General features: G+C 52.6%; 1 protein-coding gene across 12 annotated transcripts in view; it reads left to right on the top strand.

The window, feature by feature from the left end:
• The window catches only part of LOC140726062 (dynactin subunit 1-like), a 225943-nt gene that overhangs the window by 200251 nt on the left and 5503 nt on the right, over positions 1-20189 (top strand). For 11 of the 12 annotated variants that reach the window (XM_073041983.1, XM_073041984.1, XM_073041985.1 and 8 more), the window contains 7 exons: positions 1110-1238; positions 4364-4506; positions 7392-7555; positions 7922-8040; positions 12005-12194; positions 17378-17475; positions 19179-19337. In XM_073041983.1, coding sequence (XP_072898084.1) covers positions 1110-1238; positions 4364-4506; positions 7392-7555; positions 7922-8040; positions 12005-12194; positions 17378-17475; positions 19179-19322 — 987 coding nt within the window. In that variant the 3' untranslated portion in view covers positions 19323-19337. Of the gene's footprint in view, positions 1-1109; positions 1239-4363; positions 4507-7391; positions 7556-7921; positions 8041-12004; positions 12195-17377; positions 17476-19178; positions 19338-20189 lie in introns of those variants that run through there. The other variant, XM_073041988.1, reaches the window with a different exon arrangement.

Below are 20189 nucleotides of genomic sequence, written 5' to 3'. Positions count from 1 at the left end.
CACTGAGTATAGGAGTTAGGATGTAATGTTAAAATTGTACCATGCATTGGTAAGGCCAAATTTGGAGTATTGTGTACAGTTCTGGTCACCAAATTATAGGAAAGATGTCAACAAAATAGAGAGAGTACAGAGAAGATTTACTAGAATATTATCTGGGTTTCAGTACCTAAGTTACAGAGAAAGGTTGAACAAGTTAAGTCTTTTTGCTTTGGAGCGTAGAAGGTTGAGGGGGACTTGATAGAGGTATTTAAAATTATGAGGGGGATAGATCGAGTTGAAGTGGATAGGCTTTTTCCGTTAAGAGTAGGGGAGATTCAAACAAGAGGACATGAGTTGAGAGTTAAGGGGGCAAAAGTTTAGGGGTAACATGTGGGGGAATTTCTTTACTCAGAGAGTGGTAGCTGTGTGGAACAAGCTTCCAGTAGAAATGGTAGAGGCAGGTTAGATATTGTCATTTAAAGTAAAATTGGATATGTATATGGACAGGAAAGGAATGGAGGGCTATGGGCTGAGTGCAGGTAGGTGGGATTAGGTGAGAGTAAGCGTTCAGCACGGACTAGAAGGGCCGAGATGGCCTGTTTCCGTGCTGTAATTGTTATATGGTTATGTAGCCATGTTGACTGTCCCAAATCAGACTATGCTTGTCCAAATACTCGTAAATTCTGTCTCTAAGGATCTTCTCCAATAGTTGTCCCACACTGAAGTAAGACTCTCTGGTCTATAATTAACAGGGTTATCCTTACTCTCTTTCTTCAAGAAAGGAATAACATTTGCCACCCAATCATTTGGTACTACTTGTGTCGCCAGAGGATGTAAAGATCATCACCAAAGGCACAGCAATCTCTAGCTTTGCTTCCCGTAGTAACCAGGGTATATCCCATCTGGTCCTGTGGATCTAACTATCCTAATGTTTTTCAAGTGTTCCAGCACAACCTCTTTCTTAATGTCGACATGTTCCAGCACATCAGCTTGTTTTACACTGACCTCAAATTCATCATGTGACTGTGGGGGAGGAGGGAGGTTGGGGAGGGGTTTGAGGGTAGTTGAGGGGTGGTTACACCCCTGACCCTGAAGTGAAATATATGTGACTTCTTCCCCTGACCTGACAGCCATCTCCCCCGGTGGAACTACGTGCAGCAGCACTGCGAGCTGAGATGACAGATGCAGAGGGACTGGGCCTGAAGCTGGAGGATCGAGAGACAGTCATCAAAGAGCTGAAGAAATCCCTGAAGATCAAGGTGGGAGCATGTGAGGAGGCGTGAAAAGGGAGGGAGTAAAGCGGTGTCAGTTGGGGAGGGACGGAAAGAGAATAGCACCTTTGAAGTGGGCAGGCTTTGGCTGGGTTTTCGAGCAGAGAGAGCACGGTGCGTTGAGTGGCGGAGCGATATTAATAAAGCACACTATTGACCAGTAGTGTGTTAGGGTGAGAAGTTGATGAGGAGAGGCACATTGGAGTGTGACGTTGATGGGGAGTAGTGTGTTGGGGTGTGACGTTGATGGGGAGTAGCGTGTTGGGGTGTGACGTTGATGGGGAGTAGCGTGTTGGGGTGTGACGTTGATGGGGAGTAGCGTGTTGGGGTGTGACGTTGAAGGGGAGCGGCGTGTTGGGTGCGACGTTGAAGGGGAGCGGCGTGTTGGGGTGCGACGTAGAAGGGGAGCGGCGTGTTGGGGTGCGACATTGAAGGGGAGCGGCGTGTTGGGGTGTGACGTTGAAGGGGAGCGGCGTGTTGGGTGCGACGTTGAAGGGGAGCGGCGTGTTGGGGTGCGACGTTGAAGGGGAGCGGCGTGTTGGGGTGCGACATTGAAGGGGAGCGGCGTGTTGGGGTGTCGACGTTGAAGGGGAGCGGCGTGTTGGGGTGTGACGTTGAAGGGGAGCGGCGTGTTGGGTGCGACGTTGAAGGGGAGCGGCGTGTTGGGGTGCGACATTGAAGGGGAGCGGCGTGTTGGGGTGTGACGTTGAAGGGGAGCGGCGTGTTGGGTGCGACGTTGAAGGGGAGCGGCGTGTTGGGGTGCGACGTTGAAGGGGAGCGGCGTGTTGGGGTGCGACATTGAAGGGGAGCGGCGTGTTGGGGTGTCGACGTTGAAGGGAAGCGGCGTGTGGGGTGCGACGTTGAAGGGGAGCGGCGTGTTGGGGTGTGACGTTGAAGGGGAGCGGCGTGTTGGGGTGTCGACGTTGAAGGGAAGCGGCGTGTGGGGTGCGACGTTGAAGGGGACCGGCGTGTTGGGGTGCGATATTGATGGGGAATGGCGTGTTGGGGTGCGACGTTGAAGGGGAGCGGCGTGTTGGGGTGCGACATTGAAGGGGAGCGGCGTGTTGGGGTGTCGACGTTGAAGGGAAGCGGCGTGTGGGGTGCGACGTTGAAGGGGACCGGCGTGTTGGGGTGCGACGTAGAAGGGGAGCGGCGTGTTGGGGTGTGACGTTGAAGGGGAGCGGCGTGTTGGGGTGCGACGTTGAAGGGGAGCGGCGTGTTGGGGTGCGACGTTGAAGGGGAGCGGCGTGTTGGGGTGCGACGTTGAAGGGGAGCGGCGTGTTGGGGTGTGACGATGAAGGGGAGTGTCGTGCTGGGGTGCGACGTTGAAGGGGAGCGGCGTGTTGGGGTGCGACATTGAAGGGGAGCGGCGTGTTGGGGTGTCGACGTTGAAGGGAAGCGGCGTGTGGGGTGCGACGTTGAAGGGGACCGGCGTGTTGGGGTGCGACGTAGAAGGGGAGCGGCGTGTTGGGGTGCGACGTTGAAGGGGAGCGGCGTGTTGGGGTGCGACGTTGAAGGGGAGCGGCGTGTTGGGGTGCGACGTTGAAGGGGAGCGGCGTGTTGGGGTGTGACGTTGAAGGGGAGCGGCGTGTTGGGGTGTGACGATGAAGGGGAGTGTCGTGCTGGGGTGCGACGTTGAAGGGGAGCGGCGTGTTGGGGTGCGACGTTGAAGGGGAGCGGCGTGTGGGGTGCGACGTTGAAGGGGAGCGGCGTGTTGGGGTGTGACGTTGAAGGGAAGCGGCGTGTGGGGTGCGACGTTGAAGGGGACCGGCGTGTTGGGGTGCAACGTAGAAGGGGAGCGGCGTGTTGGGGTGTGACGTTGAAGGGGAGCGGCGTGTTGGGGTGCGACGTTGAAGGGGAGCGGCGTGTTGGGGTGCGACGTTGAAGGGGAGCGGCGTGTTGGGGTGCGACGTTGAAGGGGAGCGGCGTGTTGGGGTGTGATGATGAAGGGGAGTGTCGTGCTGGGGTGTGATGATGAAGGGGAGCGGCATGTTGGGTGTGACGTAGAAGGGGAGTGGCGTGTTGGGGTGTGAAGATGAAGGGGAGCGGCGTGTTGGGGTGTGACGTAGAAGGGGAGTGGTGTGTTGGGGTGTGATGATGAAGGAGTGGCGTGTTGGGGTGTGACGTAGAAGGGGAGCGGCGTGTTGGGGTGTGATGATGAAGGGGAGTGTCGTGCTGGGGTGTGACGTAGAAGGGGAGTGGCGTGTTGGGGTGTGATGATGAAGGAGTGGCGTGTTGGGGTGTGACGTAGAAGGGGAGCGGCGTGTTGGGGTGTGAAGATGAAGGGGAGTGGCGTGTTGGGGTGTGACGTAGAAGGGGAGTGGTGTGTTGGGGTGTGATGATGAAGGAGTGGCGTGTTGGGGTGTGACGTAGAAGGGGAGCGGCGTGTTGGGGTGTGATGATGAAGGGGAGCGGCGTGTTGGGGTGTGAAGATGAAGGGGAGTGGCGTGCTGGGGTGTGATATTGATGGGGAGTGGCGTGCTGGGGTGTGATATTGATGGGGAGTGGCATGCTGGGGTGTGATATTGATGGGGAGTGGTGTGCTGGGGTGTGACGTAGAAGGGGAGTGGCGTGTTGGGGTGTGATATTGATGGGGAGTGGTGTGCTGGGGTGCGACGTAGAAGGGGAGTGGCGTGTTGGGGTGTGATGATGAAGGGGAGCGGCGTGTTGGGGTGTGATATTGATGGGGAGTGGCGTGCTGGGGTGTGATATTGATGGGGAGTGGCGTGCTGGGGTGTGACGTAGAAGGGGAGTGGCGTGTTGGGTGCGACGTAGAAGGGGAGTGGCGTGTTGGGGTGTGATGATGAAGGGGAGTGGCGTGTTGGGTGCGACGATGACAGATCTCAGTGTATTGGGATGTGGCATTGACGGAGCAGTGGATGGTGGCACGGTGTTGACAGCGAGCAGTTTTGATGGGGAGCGGTGTGTCGGGGTGTGATATTGATGGGGAGTGGCGTGTTGGGTGCGACGATGACAGATCTCAGTGTATTGGGATGTGGCATTGACGGAGCAGTGGATGGTGGCACGGTGTTGACAGCGAGCAGTTTTGATGGGGAGCGGTGTGTCGGGGTGCGGTTTGATGGAGCAGTGTTACTGAGACCTGTGATCCCCAGGGCGAGGAGCTGAGTGAGGCAAGCGTGCGGCTGAGCCTGCTGGAGAAGAAGCTGGACTCTGCTTCGAGAGAGGCTGACGAGAGGGTCGACAAGATCCAGGGCAAGCTCGATGAGGTGCAGAACTTGCTGAAGAAAAAAGAGAAGTGAGTGGAGACAAAGTGGTTACTGTGGGAATTATGGGTAGTTACCCAGCCTTCTGTATGACTGCAGACCAGTTACTCGCGGAGAACCATTAACCATTACCTGTCTGCTGTATAGCACTGCTGAATGATTCCTGAGTAGTTATTGAACTCCACAGGGAACTACTGATAGGTTACTGACAAATATGATTGAGGGAACTGCAGACTATTTACTCACTGAGAACCACTGACCATTACCTGTCCACTGTACCCTATTGATTTTATACCTTTCTTTAATCTGCTGCATATCTGTTCCTTGATTTCCCGGTGGCTATTGGGTATCTGTAGTACAATCCCATCAGAGTGATCACACACGTCCTATTCCTGAGTTCTACCCATATACACTCAGTGGACGAGCACTCCGTTCTCTCCCCTCAGAGTGCAGCTGTGATATTGTCCCTGATACTCCCCCACCTCTTTTACCTCCCTCTCTAGCTTTTTTTAAAATAATAAGTATTTTATTGATTCCAAGTGGGAAATAATTTAAAACATAGAAATCCTGGGACATTAAATGCCTATTCCTGGTCTTCTGTCAATCAAGTCTCAGTAATGCTCATAATATCGTAGTTCCATGTACTGATCCATCATCATTCATCACCTTTACCTATAAGACTCCTAGCATTAAAATACACACACTTCAAGCTATCTGTCCTAACATATCTATTACTTCGATCCTGCCAGCTTTTACTAGCCCCAACATCTACCTTCCTCTCCATCTCTGCACTTTCAAACCTGATGCCCTGACTAGTTTAAATCCCCCTGAGTAGTGCTCGTGAACATCCCAGCCCAGATATTGTTTCCCATCCCTCTTGTACAGGTCACTCCTGCCCCAGAGGAGATTCCAATGATCCAAGAACCTGAAATCCTGCCCCTGCACCAGTTCCATGGCCATTCATTCATCTATTCCTGCCCTGACTAGCATGTAGCGCTGGGAGTAATCTAGAGTTTGCTACATTGGATGTCCTGTTCTTCAGTCTCTTCCCTAACACTCTATACTCACTGCACAGGACCTCTTCCCCCTCTCTATCTATGTCATTGATACAGATGTGCTCCATGACATCTGGCTGCTCACCCTCTCTCGAGAATGTTCTGCAGCCACTCTGAGACCTCCTTGACCCCAGCACCTGGGAGGCAACACACCATCCTTACCCGGTGATCCTCAGAGCCAGCCACAGTGCCACTGGCCTGGCCACTGCTGCTGTGTCCATCACACCCCCAGCCACATCCAAAGGGTTGTACTCGTTGTGAGGGGAATGGTCACAGGGGAACCTTGCACTGACTTCTCCTGGTGGTCACCCATCTTCTACCAGAAGCCCGCACTCTGGGTGTGACCACCTCAGTAAAAGTCTCATCTCTGAGGCTTTCAGCTTCCTGAGTATCCTTGAATACATCCAGCTCTAGTTCCTTGCCCTGGTTAGTCAGGAGCTGAAGTTGGGTGCAATTCCTGCAGATGTCATCATCAGGGAGACCATTAGGTACCCTGAAATCGCACATCTTACAGGAGGGGCATTCCACTGCCTACACTTGTTATACCTCCAACTTCTTAATCTTAAGTTCTAGCCTTCACAGACAGACAGACATACTTTATTGATCCCGAGGGAAATTGTGTTTTGTTACAGTTGCACCAACCAAGAATAGTGTAGAAATATAGCAATATAAAACCATAAATAATTAAATAATAATAAGTAAATCATGCCAAGTGGAAATAAGTCCAGGACCAGCCTATTGGCTCAGGGTGTCTGACACGCTGAGGGAGGAGTTGTAAAGTTTGATGGCCACAGGCAGGAATGACTTCCTACGACACTCAGTGTTGCATCTCGGTGGAATGAGTCTCTGGCTGAATGTGCTCCTGTGCCTAACCAGTACATTATGGAGTGGATGGGAGACATTGTCCAAGATGGCATGCAACTTGGACAGCATCCTCTTTTCAGACACCACCGTCAGAGAGTCCAGTTCCACCCCCACAACATCACTGGCCTTACAAATGAGTTTGTTGATTCTGTTGGTGTCTGCTACTCTCAGCCTGCTGCCCCAGTACACAACAGCAAACATGATACCACTGGCCACCACAGACTCGTAGACCATCCTCAACATCGTCCGGCTGATTTTAAAGGACCTAAGTCTCCTCAGGAAGTAGAATTACAGCAAGTATATATATGTATATCAAATAGTTAAATAAGTAGTGGAAAAACAGAAATAAAAAGTAGTGAGTTTTCTGTAAAAGCAGTTTACCCTGCTGGTAGAATGTTCTGTTTCGGCTAGGGATAAGGAGCCCTGCGTTCCGAAAGGCCCTGAGCTCTTTTTAAACCTCACACAACCTGACCGATGAATGACTTCTCACAGTGATTGTGGCCCACCTCCAACTTCCTTCTTCTATTTGTGATCAACCTTACCCTCAGTCTAGTCATCCTGTGCAATGAGCTGCCAGGATACATAATTACATGAAAAACATTTTAAAGGACAGGGTAGAAAGATTTAGAGGGATATGGTCCGAACCTGGGCTAGCAGATGGGAACGTTGGTCAGTCTGGACCAGCTGAGTCGCATGTCCTGTTGCCCTGCTGACTGACCGTGTAATTGCAGCCCAAGAGATTTTGAAGAGATTAGGTGGGTAACAGAGTGAAGCATCATCCAGGTAACAAGTAAAGATCAGCTGTGGGAGCTGGGGGTGGGTATGGCAAGTGGCTTGTCCCCTCCTTCTGCAAGGAGATGAAGGACAATGTGTCTCTTCCCCCCTCGCATGGAGTTTGAATGGATAAGGTGTGGTGGGTGGGAGGGAAGGTGATTTTTGGAGGGGGGGAGAAGTGGGTTGTGTCTCTCCTCCCCATATTGATGATCTCTACCCCACAGGGAGTTTGAGGAGACGATGGATGCCCTCCAGGCTGACATCGACCAGCTGGAGTCGGAGAAATTGGAGCTGAAACAGCGGCTTGGCTCCCAGAACAAGAGGACTGTAGAGGGGTTGCGGGGGTCTCCCGGCTCTGGGACCCCCAGCATTCAAGGCAACATCACAGGTGTGGGGGGGGGGTAAGGTGTAAGGAGGGATTGGGGAGGGGAGAGGGGAAGGAGGGGGGTGAGGTGTGGGGGTGATCAGACACCCTGTCCCAGTCTCTTTTTGCCGACTTCACCCTGAACATGTCCACCACCTCCACTCGTGTCTCCCACACATGCACGGCCACCTACGCACACCATACGCATCTCTAAACTCCCCCTCTCCCCTTCTCTGCCCCACTCTGTCACCTTCTCCTCCTGCTTCCCCCCTCACCCCCTCCGTCCCAATCCCTCCCCTGCGCTCCCCCTGCACCGCCCCCCGCACCCCCCACTCACCTCCCCCCATCTCCCTCTCCCCCAACCTCACTGACTCTCAGTCTTTTCTGCAGTGTCGGGCTCAGGAGGCTCAGGTCCAGTGCAGGTGAAAGACTCGCCCCTGCTGCTACAGCATATTGATGCACTTCGCCTGTCCCTCCGACAGCTCAGGACCGACAACACCCGCCTCAAGGTATGGTACCTGCTCCCCATCGTCATCCCGAGTTCATCTCACTTCCTATCTGTCTATTCATCTGCGTTTAGACACCCAGTGTAGATGAAGAACTGCCTTCAGAAATGCTTTTGACGATTGCATTCTCCAAATCTTCATTTTCATTGTAACATTGAAGATGATAGTCAATACCTCCAACTTCTTCGTAGTTCCTAACTTGATGAAGCAGTGAAATTGTTTCATTTTCACTCCTGGCCATTTCTGGCATCTCCAAGTCTCAATGCTTGAAGCTGCAGTAAGCAAAACAGTTCTGAATGATCATACTGTTTATTTCTTGCCAACTGTCATTGACAAAAAATTACTGCTTTTTGACCACAAACACATGCAACAGATGCTATTTAAAACTGTTCACTTTAAAAACTGTTCATTTGGATTAGAGGGTTGTGACTAGTGGTGTCCCACAAGGATCGGTTCTGGGACTTCTACTTTTCGTGATTTTTATTAACAACCTGGATGTGGGGGTAGAAGGGTGGATTGGCAAGTTTGCAGACAACACAAATGTTGGTGGTGTTGTGGATAGTGTAGAGGATTGTCGAAGATTGCAGAGAGACATTGATAGGATGCAGAAGTGGGCTGAGAAGTGGCAGATGGAGTTCAACCCAGAGAAGTGTGAGGTGGTACACTTTGGAAGGACAAACTCCAAGGCAGAGTATAAAGTAAATGGCAGGATACTCAGTAGTGTGGAGGAGCAGAGGGATCTGGGGGTACGTGTCCACAGGTCCCTGAAAGTTGCCTCACAGGTAGTTAGGGTAGTTAAGAAAGCTTATGGGGTGTTAGCTTTCATAAATCAAGGGATTGAGTTTAAGAGTTGTGAGGTAATGATTCAGATTCAGTTTATTGTCATTTAAAAACCACAAATGCAATGCAGTTAAAAAATGAGACAATGTTCCTCCAGAATGGTATCAACAAAGCACATGACAAAATAGGCTACACCAGAAAATCCACATAACGTTTGGCAATCCCCAATCCAGAGTCCGGAGAGGCTGCTGCGTATTAATATCGCGCTACTGTCTTAGCGTGTTTCCTGGAAAGGAGCTCCAAACCCACCAGACAGACAAGACCAAAAACTAAAGCTACAAGACCTGCACAAAACCACATAGTTACAACAGTGCAAACAATACCATAATTTGATAAAAAACAGACCATGGGCATGGTAAAAATAGTACAAAGATGTTAAAAGACTGTAAGTTTGAAAGAAACCACCACACGGTTTCCACAAGTCCTCAGGTTCCCTGATAGACTCGTCATCCCACGCCAGCAGCAGAAGGGAATACCCCCACTATGGACTTCTACAGCGCCACCCGTCTCAGCCTCGCAGACGCAGCACACAATGAAAGCTCCGTCGAATCCAGCCTCGCAGACGCAGCACACAATGAAAGCTCCGTCGAACCCAGCCTCGCAGACGCAGCACACAATGAAAGCTCCGTCGAACCCAGCCTCACAGACGCAGCACACAATGAAAGCTCCTTCGAACCCAGCCTCACAGACGCAGCACACAATGAAAGCTCCGTCGAACCCAGCCTCACAGACGCAGCACACAATGAAAGCAACCTGACCGCAGCAGACTCCGAGTCCGTCGAACCTCCGAGCCTCCGACCATCCCCTCCAGCACAGCTTCTCCGAGCACCATCCTCTGCCGAGTGTATTAAGACGCCCTCATCAACGGCCATCGGCAACACGAACCCGAGGACTGGGGGCCTGTTCTTCTCAGCAGAGACCCGGTCCTCGCAGCAGCAGCAGCAGCAACGAAGAAGGCCTTCCTGGAGATTTCCAGATTTTCCTCCGTGCTCCCACTTCTGTTTTTCATCAGATTAGGATTGTGCACGGCACTCCGCTTGACAAATAACAGATATCAACTCCGGAGAAGCTGCTGCAGACTGCGTCGTGCCACCATCTTGAAGTCAATGATGCAGCTCTCTAAAACTCTGGTTAGGCCACACTTGGAGTACTATCGCCTCACTATAGGAAGGATGTGGAAGCATTGGAAAAGGTACAGAGGAGATTTACCAGGATGCTGCCTGGTTTAGAGAGTATGCATTATGATCAGAGATTAAGGGAGCTAGGGCTTTACTCTCTGGAGAGAAGGAGGATGAGAAGAGACATGATAGAGGTGTACAAGATATTAAGAGGAATAGACAGAGTGGACAGCCAGCGCCTCTTCCCCAGGGCACCACTGCTCAGTACAAGGGGACATGGCTTTAAGTTAAGGGGAGGGAAGTTCAAGGGGGATATTAGAGGAAGGTTTTTTACTCAGAGAGTGGTTGGCATGGAATGCACTGCCTGAGTCAGTGGTGGAGGCAGACACACTAGTGAAATTTAAGAGACTACTAGACATGTATATGGAGAAATTTAAGGTGGGGGTTATATGGGAGGCAGGGTTTAAGGGTGGGCACAACATAGTGGGCCAAAGGGCCTGTACTGTGCTGTACTATTCTATGTTCTATTAAGCACAGTGTAGATTCCAAGCACAAGTGCACATGACTGATGCTGGTTAGAAACTATTCAAAAACAACCTCCTGTCCTGATTAACCATCATCGTGTCCTAAATGAACAATGGGAATCCCAGCTATTTTCGTGATTCGTTTATGTTCTTTAAGTGTTGACTCAAATAAGCACTGGCCCAGTGAAGTGGAATCCACTGTATTCGGTCACCCATCAGCCTCCTACACTCCAGGGGGCATAAAAGTCTCACAGACTGTCCAGTCTCTCCTCTTACCTGAGTCCTCCAGCCCCAGTAATGTCCTTGTGAAACTCTGGACTTCTTCCCAGACTAGCATCATCCTTCTGACTGGAATACGTGACCTGACCTAAACACAATCCTACAACATCTTCAGCTCAGTGCCCTAACCAATGAAGGCCAGTCTGTCAAATGCCTTTTTCACTACTCTGTGTCACCTCTTTCAGGAGCCATGTACCTGCTCTGCAACCATCTCCAGAATTTTACAATCTCCTCCCTCTGATGCAAACAGCACCCTGGCAAACCTTTTCCATAGCCTCAACATCCTTCCTCTAATGGGGCAACTACAACTAAATTCAATTTTCTTGATGCAGTTTTATAAAGATGAAATATAACTGCCTTCGACTAATAAAAGGAAGCATGCCATATGTCTTCTTTCGGGAAGTTGTGAACAAGGTCCCTCTGCTTGCCAACAGTAATAAGGATCTTGCCTCCAACAGTGTACTGTCTCTTTACGTTTGACCTACCAAAGTGCAATGTTTCATATGTGGCCGGTTAAACTCCATCTGCCATTACTCTGTCCCTATCTGCAACTGATCGATATCCCATTGTATTCATTGCCAGTCCTCTACACTATCCACAAAGTCGCCAACGTCCAAGTTGTCTGGTTCAGCGGTTACTGGGATGCTCACAGGCTGTGCTGGGAGCTGGATGCCAGAATTCTGTTATCAACGATGGGTGATCAGAGATGGGGAGTGACGGAGGGGTGATGGAAATGGAGTAGTGATCCAAATGGAGATGGAGCGGTGATCGGAGACCAGGGGTGATTGGAGATGGAGGGGTGATCAGAGATACGGTGATTACAGACGGAGGGGTGGGTGGGGGTGATTCAGACGGAGGGGTGGGTGGGGGTGATTATACGGTGATTCAGATGGAGAGGGGTGGGTGGGGGGTGATGGTATGGTGATTACAGATGGAGGGGTGGGTGGGGGTGATTACAGACGGAGGGGTGGGTGGGGGTGATTCAGACAGAGGGCTCAGGACCCTGTTGGCTCAATTTGCCCTGCAGCGGAGTTGACTGGCCCTAACCCTACAACAGAGGGATAGAACCAAATCCTTGGGCTCTGTCTTGATGCACAGGTGAATGGATATGCAGGCATAGATCCGCATTCATGGGTTGGCTCTTGGGGTGTGTGACAAGGTGGGGGTTCAGTACTCGGTGTTCCTGATGTCGCTTTCTGGCAATAGGCTGCCCAGATGAATGCTGAGTTGGCTGCACTCCCCCCAATCAATGTCCCAAAGCTGTCCATGACCCAGGAGGGAAAGGCAGAAGACGTAGCCATTGGTGCCCTGAACAGGAAGACCAGCCAGTTACTGCAGAACCTGCAGCAAATCAGTGCACGAATCCGTGTGGTGGACATCTCCCACCGAGCCACAGGTGAGTACGTCACTCCGTATGTCACCAGTGGGTACGTCACTCTCCGTGTGTCACCGGGTGGGTACGTCACTCCGTGTGTCACCGGATGGGTACGTCACTCCGTATGTCACCGGGTGGGTACGTCACTCCGTGTGTCACCGGGTGGGTACGTCACTCCGTATGTCACCAGGTGGGTCTCCGTGTGATCACAGCAGAACTTAAGACAAATTGGAAGAATAGGCAAAAAAGTGTCAGATGGATTACAGCATTGGAAATTGTATGATTCTGCATTTTGGTAAAAGGAGCAATAGTGCGGACTGTTATCTAAATGGAGATAAGGTTCAAACAGCAGACCTGCAGGGAGACTGAGAAGTCCTCGTGCAAGACTCCCAGAAGGTTAATTTACAGGTTGAGTCTGTGGTAAAGAAGGCAAATGCAATGTTGGCATTTATTTCAAGGGGAGTGGAATATAAAAACAAGGCGGTAAGACAGTAGTCAGGCTGCACTCAGACCCCACTTGGAGTCCTGTGCTCAGTTCTGGTCGCCTCACTGTAGGAAGGATGTGGAAACCTTGGAAAGGGTGCATAGGAGATTTACAAGGATGTTGCCTGGATTGGGGAGCATGCCTTATGAGAATAGGTTGAGTGAACTCGACCTTTTCCCCTTGGAGCGACAGAGGATGAGAGGTGACCTGATAGAGGTGTATAAGATGATGAGAGGCATTGATCGTGTGGATAGTCAGAGGCTTTTTCCCAGGGCTGAAATGGTTGCCACAAGAGGACACAGGTTTAAGATGCTTGGAAGTACAGAGGAGATGTCAGAGGTAAGTTTTTTTTACGCAGAGAGTGGTGAGTGTGTGGAATGGGCTGCTGGCGACAGTGGTGGAGGTGCATATGATAGGGTCTTTTAAGAGACTCCTGGACAGGTACATGGAGCTTAGGTAAAATAGAGGGCTATGGGTAACCCAAGGTAATTTCTAAAGTAAGAACATGTTTGTGTATAGCATTGTGGGCCGAAGGGCTTGTATTGTGCTGTAGGGTTTCTATGTATTGTCAGCAGTTTTGGGCCCCATATCTCACAAAGGATGTGTTGCCATTGGAGAGAGTCCAGAAGAGGTTCACAAGGATGATTCTGGGAATGAAGGGTTTAATGTATGAGGAGTGTTTGGCAGCTTTGGGCCTGTACTCACTGGAATTTAGAAGAATGCATGGGGATCTCATTGAAATCTACTGAATGTTTAAAGGTGGATGTGGAGAGGATGTTTCATATGGTGGGGGTATCCAGAACTAGAGGGCACTGCCTCAGAAAAGGGGTGACCTTTTGGAACAGAGGTAAGGAGGATTTTTTTTAGCCGGATAGTGGGGGATTTGTGGAATGCTCTGCCACAGACTGCGGTGGATATCAAGTCCGTGGGTATATTTAAGGCGGAAGTTGATCGTTTCCTGATGGGTCAGAGCATCTAAGGATATGGTGAGAAGGCAGGTGTATGGGGTTGAGTGGGATCCGGGATCAGCCATGATGGAATGGCAGAGCAGGCTCGATGGGCTGAAATGACTAATCCTGCTCCTGTACAGTAACCACCCTCCAAGGTGGCATGCGCTGGCAACCCACTTTCTCTGTGGATACATTGCCTGCAGGCGGGTACGTGGTTTTAATTGGGCAGCATTAGCCACATCACTTGTGGGTTCTGTGCTTGTTTTATCGAGAGCTGCATCGGGTATGGGTTTTACTCCCTCCAGACGGTGCTCTGGCTGCTCTCCATCCCATCATGGTGGTGTCGAGGAGGCTCGGGAGTGCAGAGGGGTCCAGGCTGCACTAACACCTGGTCAGCTGGAATTGCTCACTGGACTCGGCCCGCGATATATCTCACAGGAGAGGGTCCACTGTGTCCTTCTGTGACTTGCCGAGGTGGTTCTTGGACGGGCTTTCATCTGCAACCAGACTATCTGATGGTCCGCTTCACCATGCCACAGTGGGGCATGTCCCCAGTGGAAGTCTCTTTATGTAGGGGTCCTTCTCCTGTACATTGGGGTTCTGGGGTGGAACGTCAATATTATGCAACAGGTTTACTGACACCCCATCCACCTGTCCATTCTGTGGCCGGGAGGAGTCAGTGTACCACACTTACCTGGAGGTGTGAGAGGATGCAGCCCCTGTGTGAGTGTCTAAAGGGGGCTACTCCTCAGGTTCTGGCTACACTTCAGCCCCACATTCCTTATATACAAGTGCCCAGTACAGAAAGGGGGTGGGCTTTCTCTTAGCACTGGCAAGGATGGTTAATTCATGGGTCCAGGCTCTTCCAGGGATACATTTGTGCCCGGCTGTCCTTGGAGAGGGAGCGTTGGGAAGAGTGGGGCATTTCCAGGAGCAGTGCCCCCCCCCCAGTGAATTGATTGCTTTATAGACAGTAAGAATCATATTTTAATTTGAATTTTTTCACTGTCCTGTAAATACTTGATTATATTTTGTGTATTTTTGTGTGAATAAACTTTAGTAGGTTTATTTTAAAAAGAGGCAACCTTCAATGTTCCACTGTACATACATTGAGGATCTGGGGTGGAGTGGTGCCCTATAAAAAATTTCTGAATCTGTTTACAGACTGCTTTCTGTGTCTGGGAGGATTCAGCGAACCTCATCTACACGGAGTGTGAGGGGTTGCAGCCCCTGTTTAAAGGCCTGGAGGGGCGCTGCTGCTCAAGTTCTGGCTGCACTTCACCCTTGCACTCCTGATCTGCCGTCTCCTGCTAAGGGAAGAGGGTCACTCAGTGGATCTCCTGGACAATTTGCTCAAAGGCATGGGCCAAATGGCTGTTCACTGCTCCCCAGCAATGGGCAGTCAACGGCTCTGCCTTACTGCCCCTTTCAGGCTTACGTCCATGTCCAGGTTGTCCCTACAGAAGGAGCATACAGTGTCTGCGGGGACAAGGGATTTCCGTGATGGGTGGCCCCCCCCTTGGGCTCTACGATAAAAATATCCTTAGAAAGTAATAATCTGACAGTACAACAGGGCAGTTTTAATCTGACAGCATTAAATCACCTCAAGTATGGTTTGCATTAAAAACAGTATAGTTTGTTGAAATATGACTTATCTGGTTCTGAGGTGCAACATCCCGGGTTATGTTGGATATCGTGGGTTGTCTGGGTCTCAGGTGGGATGTCCCGGGTTGTCTGAGAGGAGGTGGGACATCCCGGGTTGTCTTGGTCTCAAGTGGGACGTCCCGGGTTGTCTGAGAGTGAGGGTGGGACATCCCGGGTTGTCTGGGTCTCAGGTGGGACGTCCCGGGTTGTCTGAGAGTGTGGTGGGACATCCCGGGTTGTCTGGGTCTCAGGTGGGACATCCCGGGTTGTCTGATCTGAGGTGGGATGTCTGGTCTCAGGTGGGACATCCCGGGTTGTCTGATCTGAGGTGGGATGTCTGGGTCTCAGGTGGGACATCCCGGGTTGTCTGATCTGAGGTGGGTTGTCTGGGTCTCAGGTGGGACATCCCGGGGTTGTCTGGGTCTCAGGTGGGACATCCCGGGTTGTCTGATCTGAGGTGGGATGTCTGGGTCTCAGGTGGGACATCCCAAGTTGTCTGGGTCTCAGGTGGGATGTCTGGGGATGTCTGGGTCTCAGGTGGGACATCCTGGGTTGTCTGATCTGAGGTGGGATGTCTGGGGTTGTCTGGGTCTCAGGTGGGACATCCCGGGTTGTCTGATCTGAGGTGGGATGTCTGGGGTTGTCTGGGTCTCAGGTGGGACATCCCGGTTGTCTGATCTGAGGTGGGATGTCTGGGGGTTGTCTGGGTCTTAGGTGGGACATCCCGGGTTGTCTGATCTGAGGTGGGATGTCTGGGGTTGTCTGGGTCTCAGGTGGGATGTCTGGGGTTGTCTGGTCTCAGGTGGGACATCCCGGGTTGTCTGATCTGAGGTGGGATGTCTGGGGTTGTCTGGGTCTCAGGTGGGACATCCCGGGTTGTCTGATCTGAGGTGGGATGTCCTGGGGTTGTCTGGGTCTCAGGTGGGATGTCTGGGGTTGTCTGGGTCTCAGGTGGGACATCCGGGTTGTCTGATCTGAGGTGGGATGTCTGGGGTTGTCTGGGTCTTAGGTGGGACATCCCGGGTTGTCTGATCTGAGGTGGGATGTCTGGGGTGTCTGGGTCTCAGGTGGGATGTCTGGGGTTGTCTGGGTCTCAGGTGGGACATCCCAGGTTGTCTGATCTGAGGTGGGATGTCTGGGGTTGTCTGAGAGTGAGGTGGGATGTCTGGGTTCTCTGGGTCTCAGGTGGGACATCCCGGGTTGTCTGATCTTGAGGTGGGATGATTGGGGTTGTCTGAGAGTGAGGTGGGATGTCTGGGGTTCTCTGGGTCTCAGGTGGGTTGTCTGGGGTTGGCTGGGTCTCAGGTGGGGACATCCCGGGTTGTCTGATCTGAGGTGGGATGTCTGGGGTTGTCTGGGTCTCAGGTGGGATGTCTGGGGTTGTCTGGGTCTCAGGTGGGACATCCCGGGTTGTCTGATCTGAGGTGGGATGTCTGGGGTTGTCTGGGTCTTAGGTGGGACATCCCGGGTTGTCTGATCTGAGGTGGGATGTCTGGGGTTGTCTGGGTCTCAGGTGGGACATCCCAGGTTGTCTGATCTGAGGTGGGATGTCTGGGGTTGTCTGAGAGTGAGGTGGGATGTCTGGGGTTCTCTGGGTCTCAGGGTGGGACATCCCGGGTTGTCTGATCTGAGGTGGGATGATTGGGGTTGTCTGAGAGTGAGGTGGGATGTCTGGGGTTCTCTGGGTCTCAGGTGGGACATCCCGGGTTGTCTGATCTGAGGTGGGATGTCTGGGGTTGTCTGGGTCTTAGGTGGGACATCCCGGGTTGTCTGATCTGAGGGTGGGATGTCTGGGGGTTTGTCAGGGTCTCAGGTGGGACATCCCAGGTTGTCTGATCTGAGGTGGGATGTCTGGGGTTGTCTGAGAGTGAGGTGGGATGTCTGGGGTTGTCTGATCTGATGTGGGATGTCCCGGGGTTGTCTGGGTCTCAGGTGGGATGTTGCGGGTTGGGTGGCAATTTGGGGGGTAAAGGAACCTACAGGCGGCAAATCCCTATGAGTCTCCCATTGGGCTGTGCTCAGCCAGGCCTCTGGTGATTGTGGCCAGCTCACTGTGTATCCAGTCACTGTAGCTTTCGCTCGGGGCTTGCCGTGCAGCCCCTGACTGATCCAATCTTGTGTTGCAGGTTCTGCAGCGGCTGAGAGGAGGGTGAGCCCGGCCACGCAGCTCCTCGAGCAGACGGCACGTCTGCAACAGCTGAATCAGAGTGTTGAGCGCATCAAGGTAAATCTCATGTACCGGGGGGGGGTGGGGGGGGGGGGTGAATCAGAGTGTACTGGGGGGGGGGGTGCGAAATGGGTGTACCGGGGGGGGGGGGGGTGAATCAGAGTGTTGAGTGTATCAATGTAAATCTCTGTACGGGGGGGGTGAATTGGTGTACTGGGGGGGGGGGGTGCGAATGGGTGTACCGGGGGGGGGGGGGGGGTGGAATCAGAGTGTTGAGTGTATCAATGTAAATCTCTGTACGGGGGGGGGGGGGGGGTGAATCAGAGTGTGAGTGTATCAATGTAAATCTCTGTACGGGGGGGGGTGAATTGGTGTACTGGGGGGGGGGGGGTGCGAATGGGTGTACCGGGGGGGGGGGGGGGTGAATCAGAGTGGTTGAGTGTATCAATGTAAATCTCTGTACGGGGGGGGGGGGGGTGAATCAGAGTGTTGAGTGTATCAATGTAAAGCTCTGTACCGGGGGTGGGGGGGGGGGGTGAATTGGTGTACTGGGGGGGGGTGCGAATGGGTGTACCGGGGGGGGGGGTGAATCAGAGGTGTTGAGTGTATCAATGTAATGCTCTGTACCGGGGGTGGGGGGGGGGGGGGTGAATTGGTGTACTGGGGGGGGGGTGAGAATGGGTGTGTACCGGGGGGGGGGGTGAATCAGAGTGTTGAGTGTATCATTGTAAAGCTCTGTACCGGGGGTGGGGGGGGGGGGGGTGAATTGGTGTACTGGGGGGGTGTGCGAATGGGTTGTACCGGGGGGGGGGTGAATCAGAGTGTTGAGTGTATCAATGTAAAGCTCTGTACCGGGGGTGGGGGGGGGGGGGTGAATTGGTGTACTGGGGGGGTGTGCGAATGGGTGTTACCGGGGGGGGGGGTGAATCAGAGTGTTGAGTGTATCAATGTAAAGCTCGTGTACCGGGGGTGGGGGGGGTGAATCAGAGTGTTGAGTGTATCAATGTAAAGCTCTGTACCGGGGGTGGGGGGGGGGGGGGTGAATTGGTGTACTGGGGGGGGGTGCGAATGGGTGTACCGGGGGGGGGTGAATCAGAGTGTTGAGTGTATCAATGTAAAGCTCTGTACCGGGGGTGGGGGGGGTGAATCAGAGTGTGAGTGTATCAATGTAAAGCTCTGTACCGGGGGTGGGGGGGGGTGAATCAGAGTGTTAGAGTGTATCAATGTAAAGCTCTGTACCGGGGGTGGGGGGGGTGAATCAGAGTGTTGAGTGTATCAATGTAAAGCTCTGTACCGGGGGTGGGGGGGGGGGGTGCGAATGGGTGTACCGGGGGGGGGGTGATCAGAGTGTTGAGTGTATCAATGTAAAGCTCTGTACCGGGGGTGGGGGGGGGGGGGTGCGAATGGGTGTACCGGGGGGGGGGGGTGAATCAGAGTGTTGAGTGTATCAATGTAAAGCTCTGTACCGGGGTGGGGGGGGGGTGAATCAGAGTGTTGAGTGTATCAATGTAAAGCTCTGTACCGGGGTGGGGGGGGGGGGGGTGAATTGGTGTACTGGGGGGGGGGTGCGAATGGGTGTACCGGGGGGGGGGGGTGGGGGGGGGTGAATTGGTGTACTGGGGGGGGGGGTGCGAATGGGTGTTACCGGGGGGGGGTGGTGAATCAGAGTGTTGAGCGCATCAATGTAAAGCTCTGTACTGGTTTGGGGGGGGGGGGGTTGCTGTTGACATTGCTGGTCTTCACCACCTCTCTCTCCACAGGATGAGGTAAGCCGTGTCTCCGTTCAGCGACCAGGAGCTCGTGCCCCATCTGACTTTGCACTGTTCCCCACCGCTGCCTTCACCAAGGTCAGTGGTCCTCTGTTCTCTCCCACTCCATCCCATTTACCTCCTCCTCTTCTCTGACAACCCCCATCCCCTACTGCTCAATTCTCCATCCCCCCCTTCTCTGATCAGCCATCCTCTCTTCCTCCTGTCCCCTTTCCCTCTCCCTCCAATAGTCTCCATATTGATATTGTGCTGAAGGGTTCCCACACTTTCTGTCTGGGATCAGTGGTGACCTTGGGCTTGGCCAAAAGCATGAGCAGACACAGTTCAGGTCAGGGACTGGGTCTCAGGGATGGAGTTGAAGATGGTCACACAACCTACTGAGAGTGAGCTAGAACTCGAGCTTGGCTGATCAGGGCTATAACCCAGCTCGCTCTGTGTTAGACACAGCACCTGGTCATTGCCCTGGGGAAGATGGTGACTTAAGGTCACTCTCCACTGTCGTCCCTCAGATGCTGAAAGTTACTGTGGTGTATCAGGGAACCTCTCAGCTCCTGTCCCTTTCCACTGTGATACCTGTCTTCACTAAATCCTAACTTTCTCTACTGCTTTAAACATACGACCTACATGGAAGAGGCCATTCAGCCCACAATTGTAGGACTGACAGCCCAGTGTTGTTGTGACCTAATTAATTGAACACCTATCTGAACTACGTAATCCCTTCTGCCCACGTAATGTCCTTATCTTTACTGTTTTCTGTCTGAACCCCTCTGTCATATCCATTTCCACCACCACCCTGGGCAGTGTATTCCAGGCCACCCATCACCTCCCTGTGTTAAATAAACTTGTCCCACACATCTGCTTCACCCTCTCTTACCTTAAACCTGTGCCTTTAATATTAGACATTTCCATTCTGGGGAAAATGATGCTGGCTGTCTGTCCTGTCTATACCTCTCATAATCTTGTAACCTCTATCAGATCTCGCCTGGGCCCCCACCCATAGAA

This window comes from Hemitrygon akajei, chromosome 4, assembly GCF_048418815.1.
Source record: "Hemitrygon akajei chromosome 4, sHemAka1.3, whole genome shotgun sequence".
NCBI classification, from domain to species: Eukaryota; Metazoa; Chordata; class Chondrichthyes; order Myliobatiformes; family Dasyatidae; genus Hemitrygon; species Hemitrygon akajei.
This window is presented reverse-complemented; position numbering and strand designations above follow the sequence as displayed.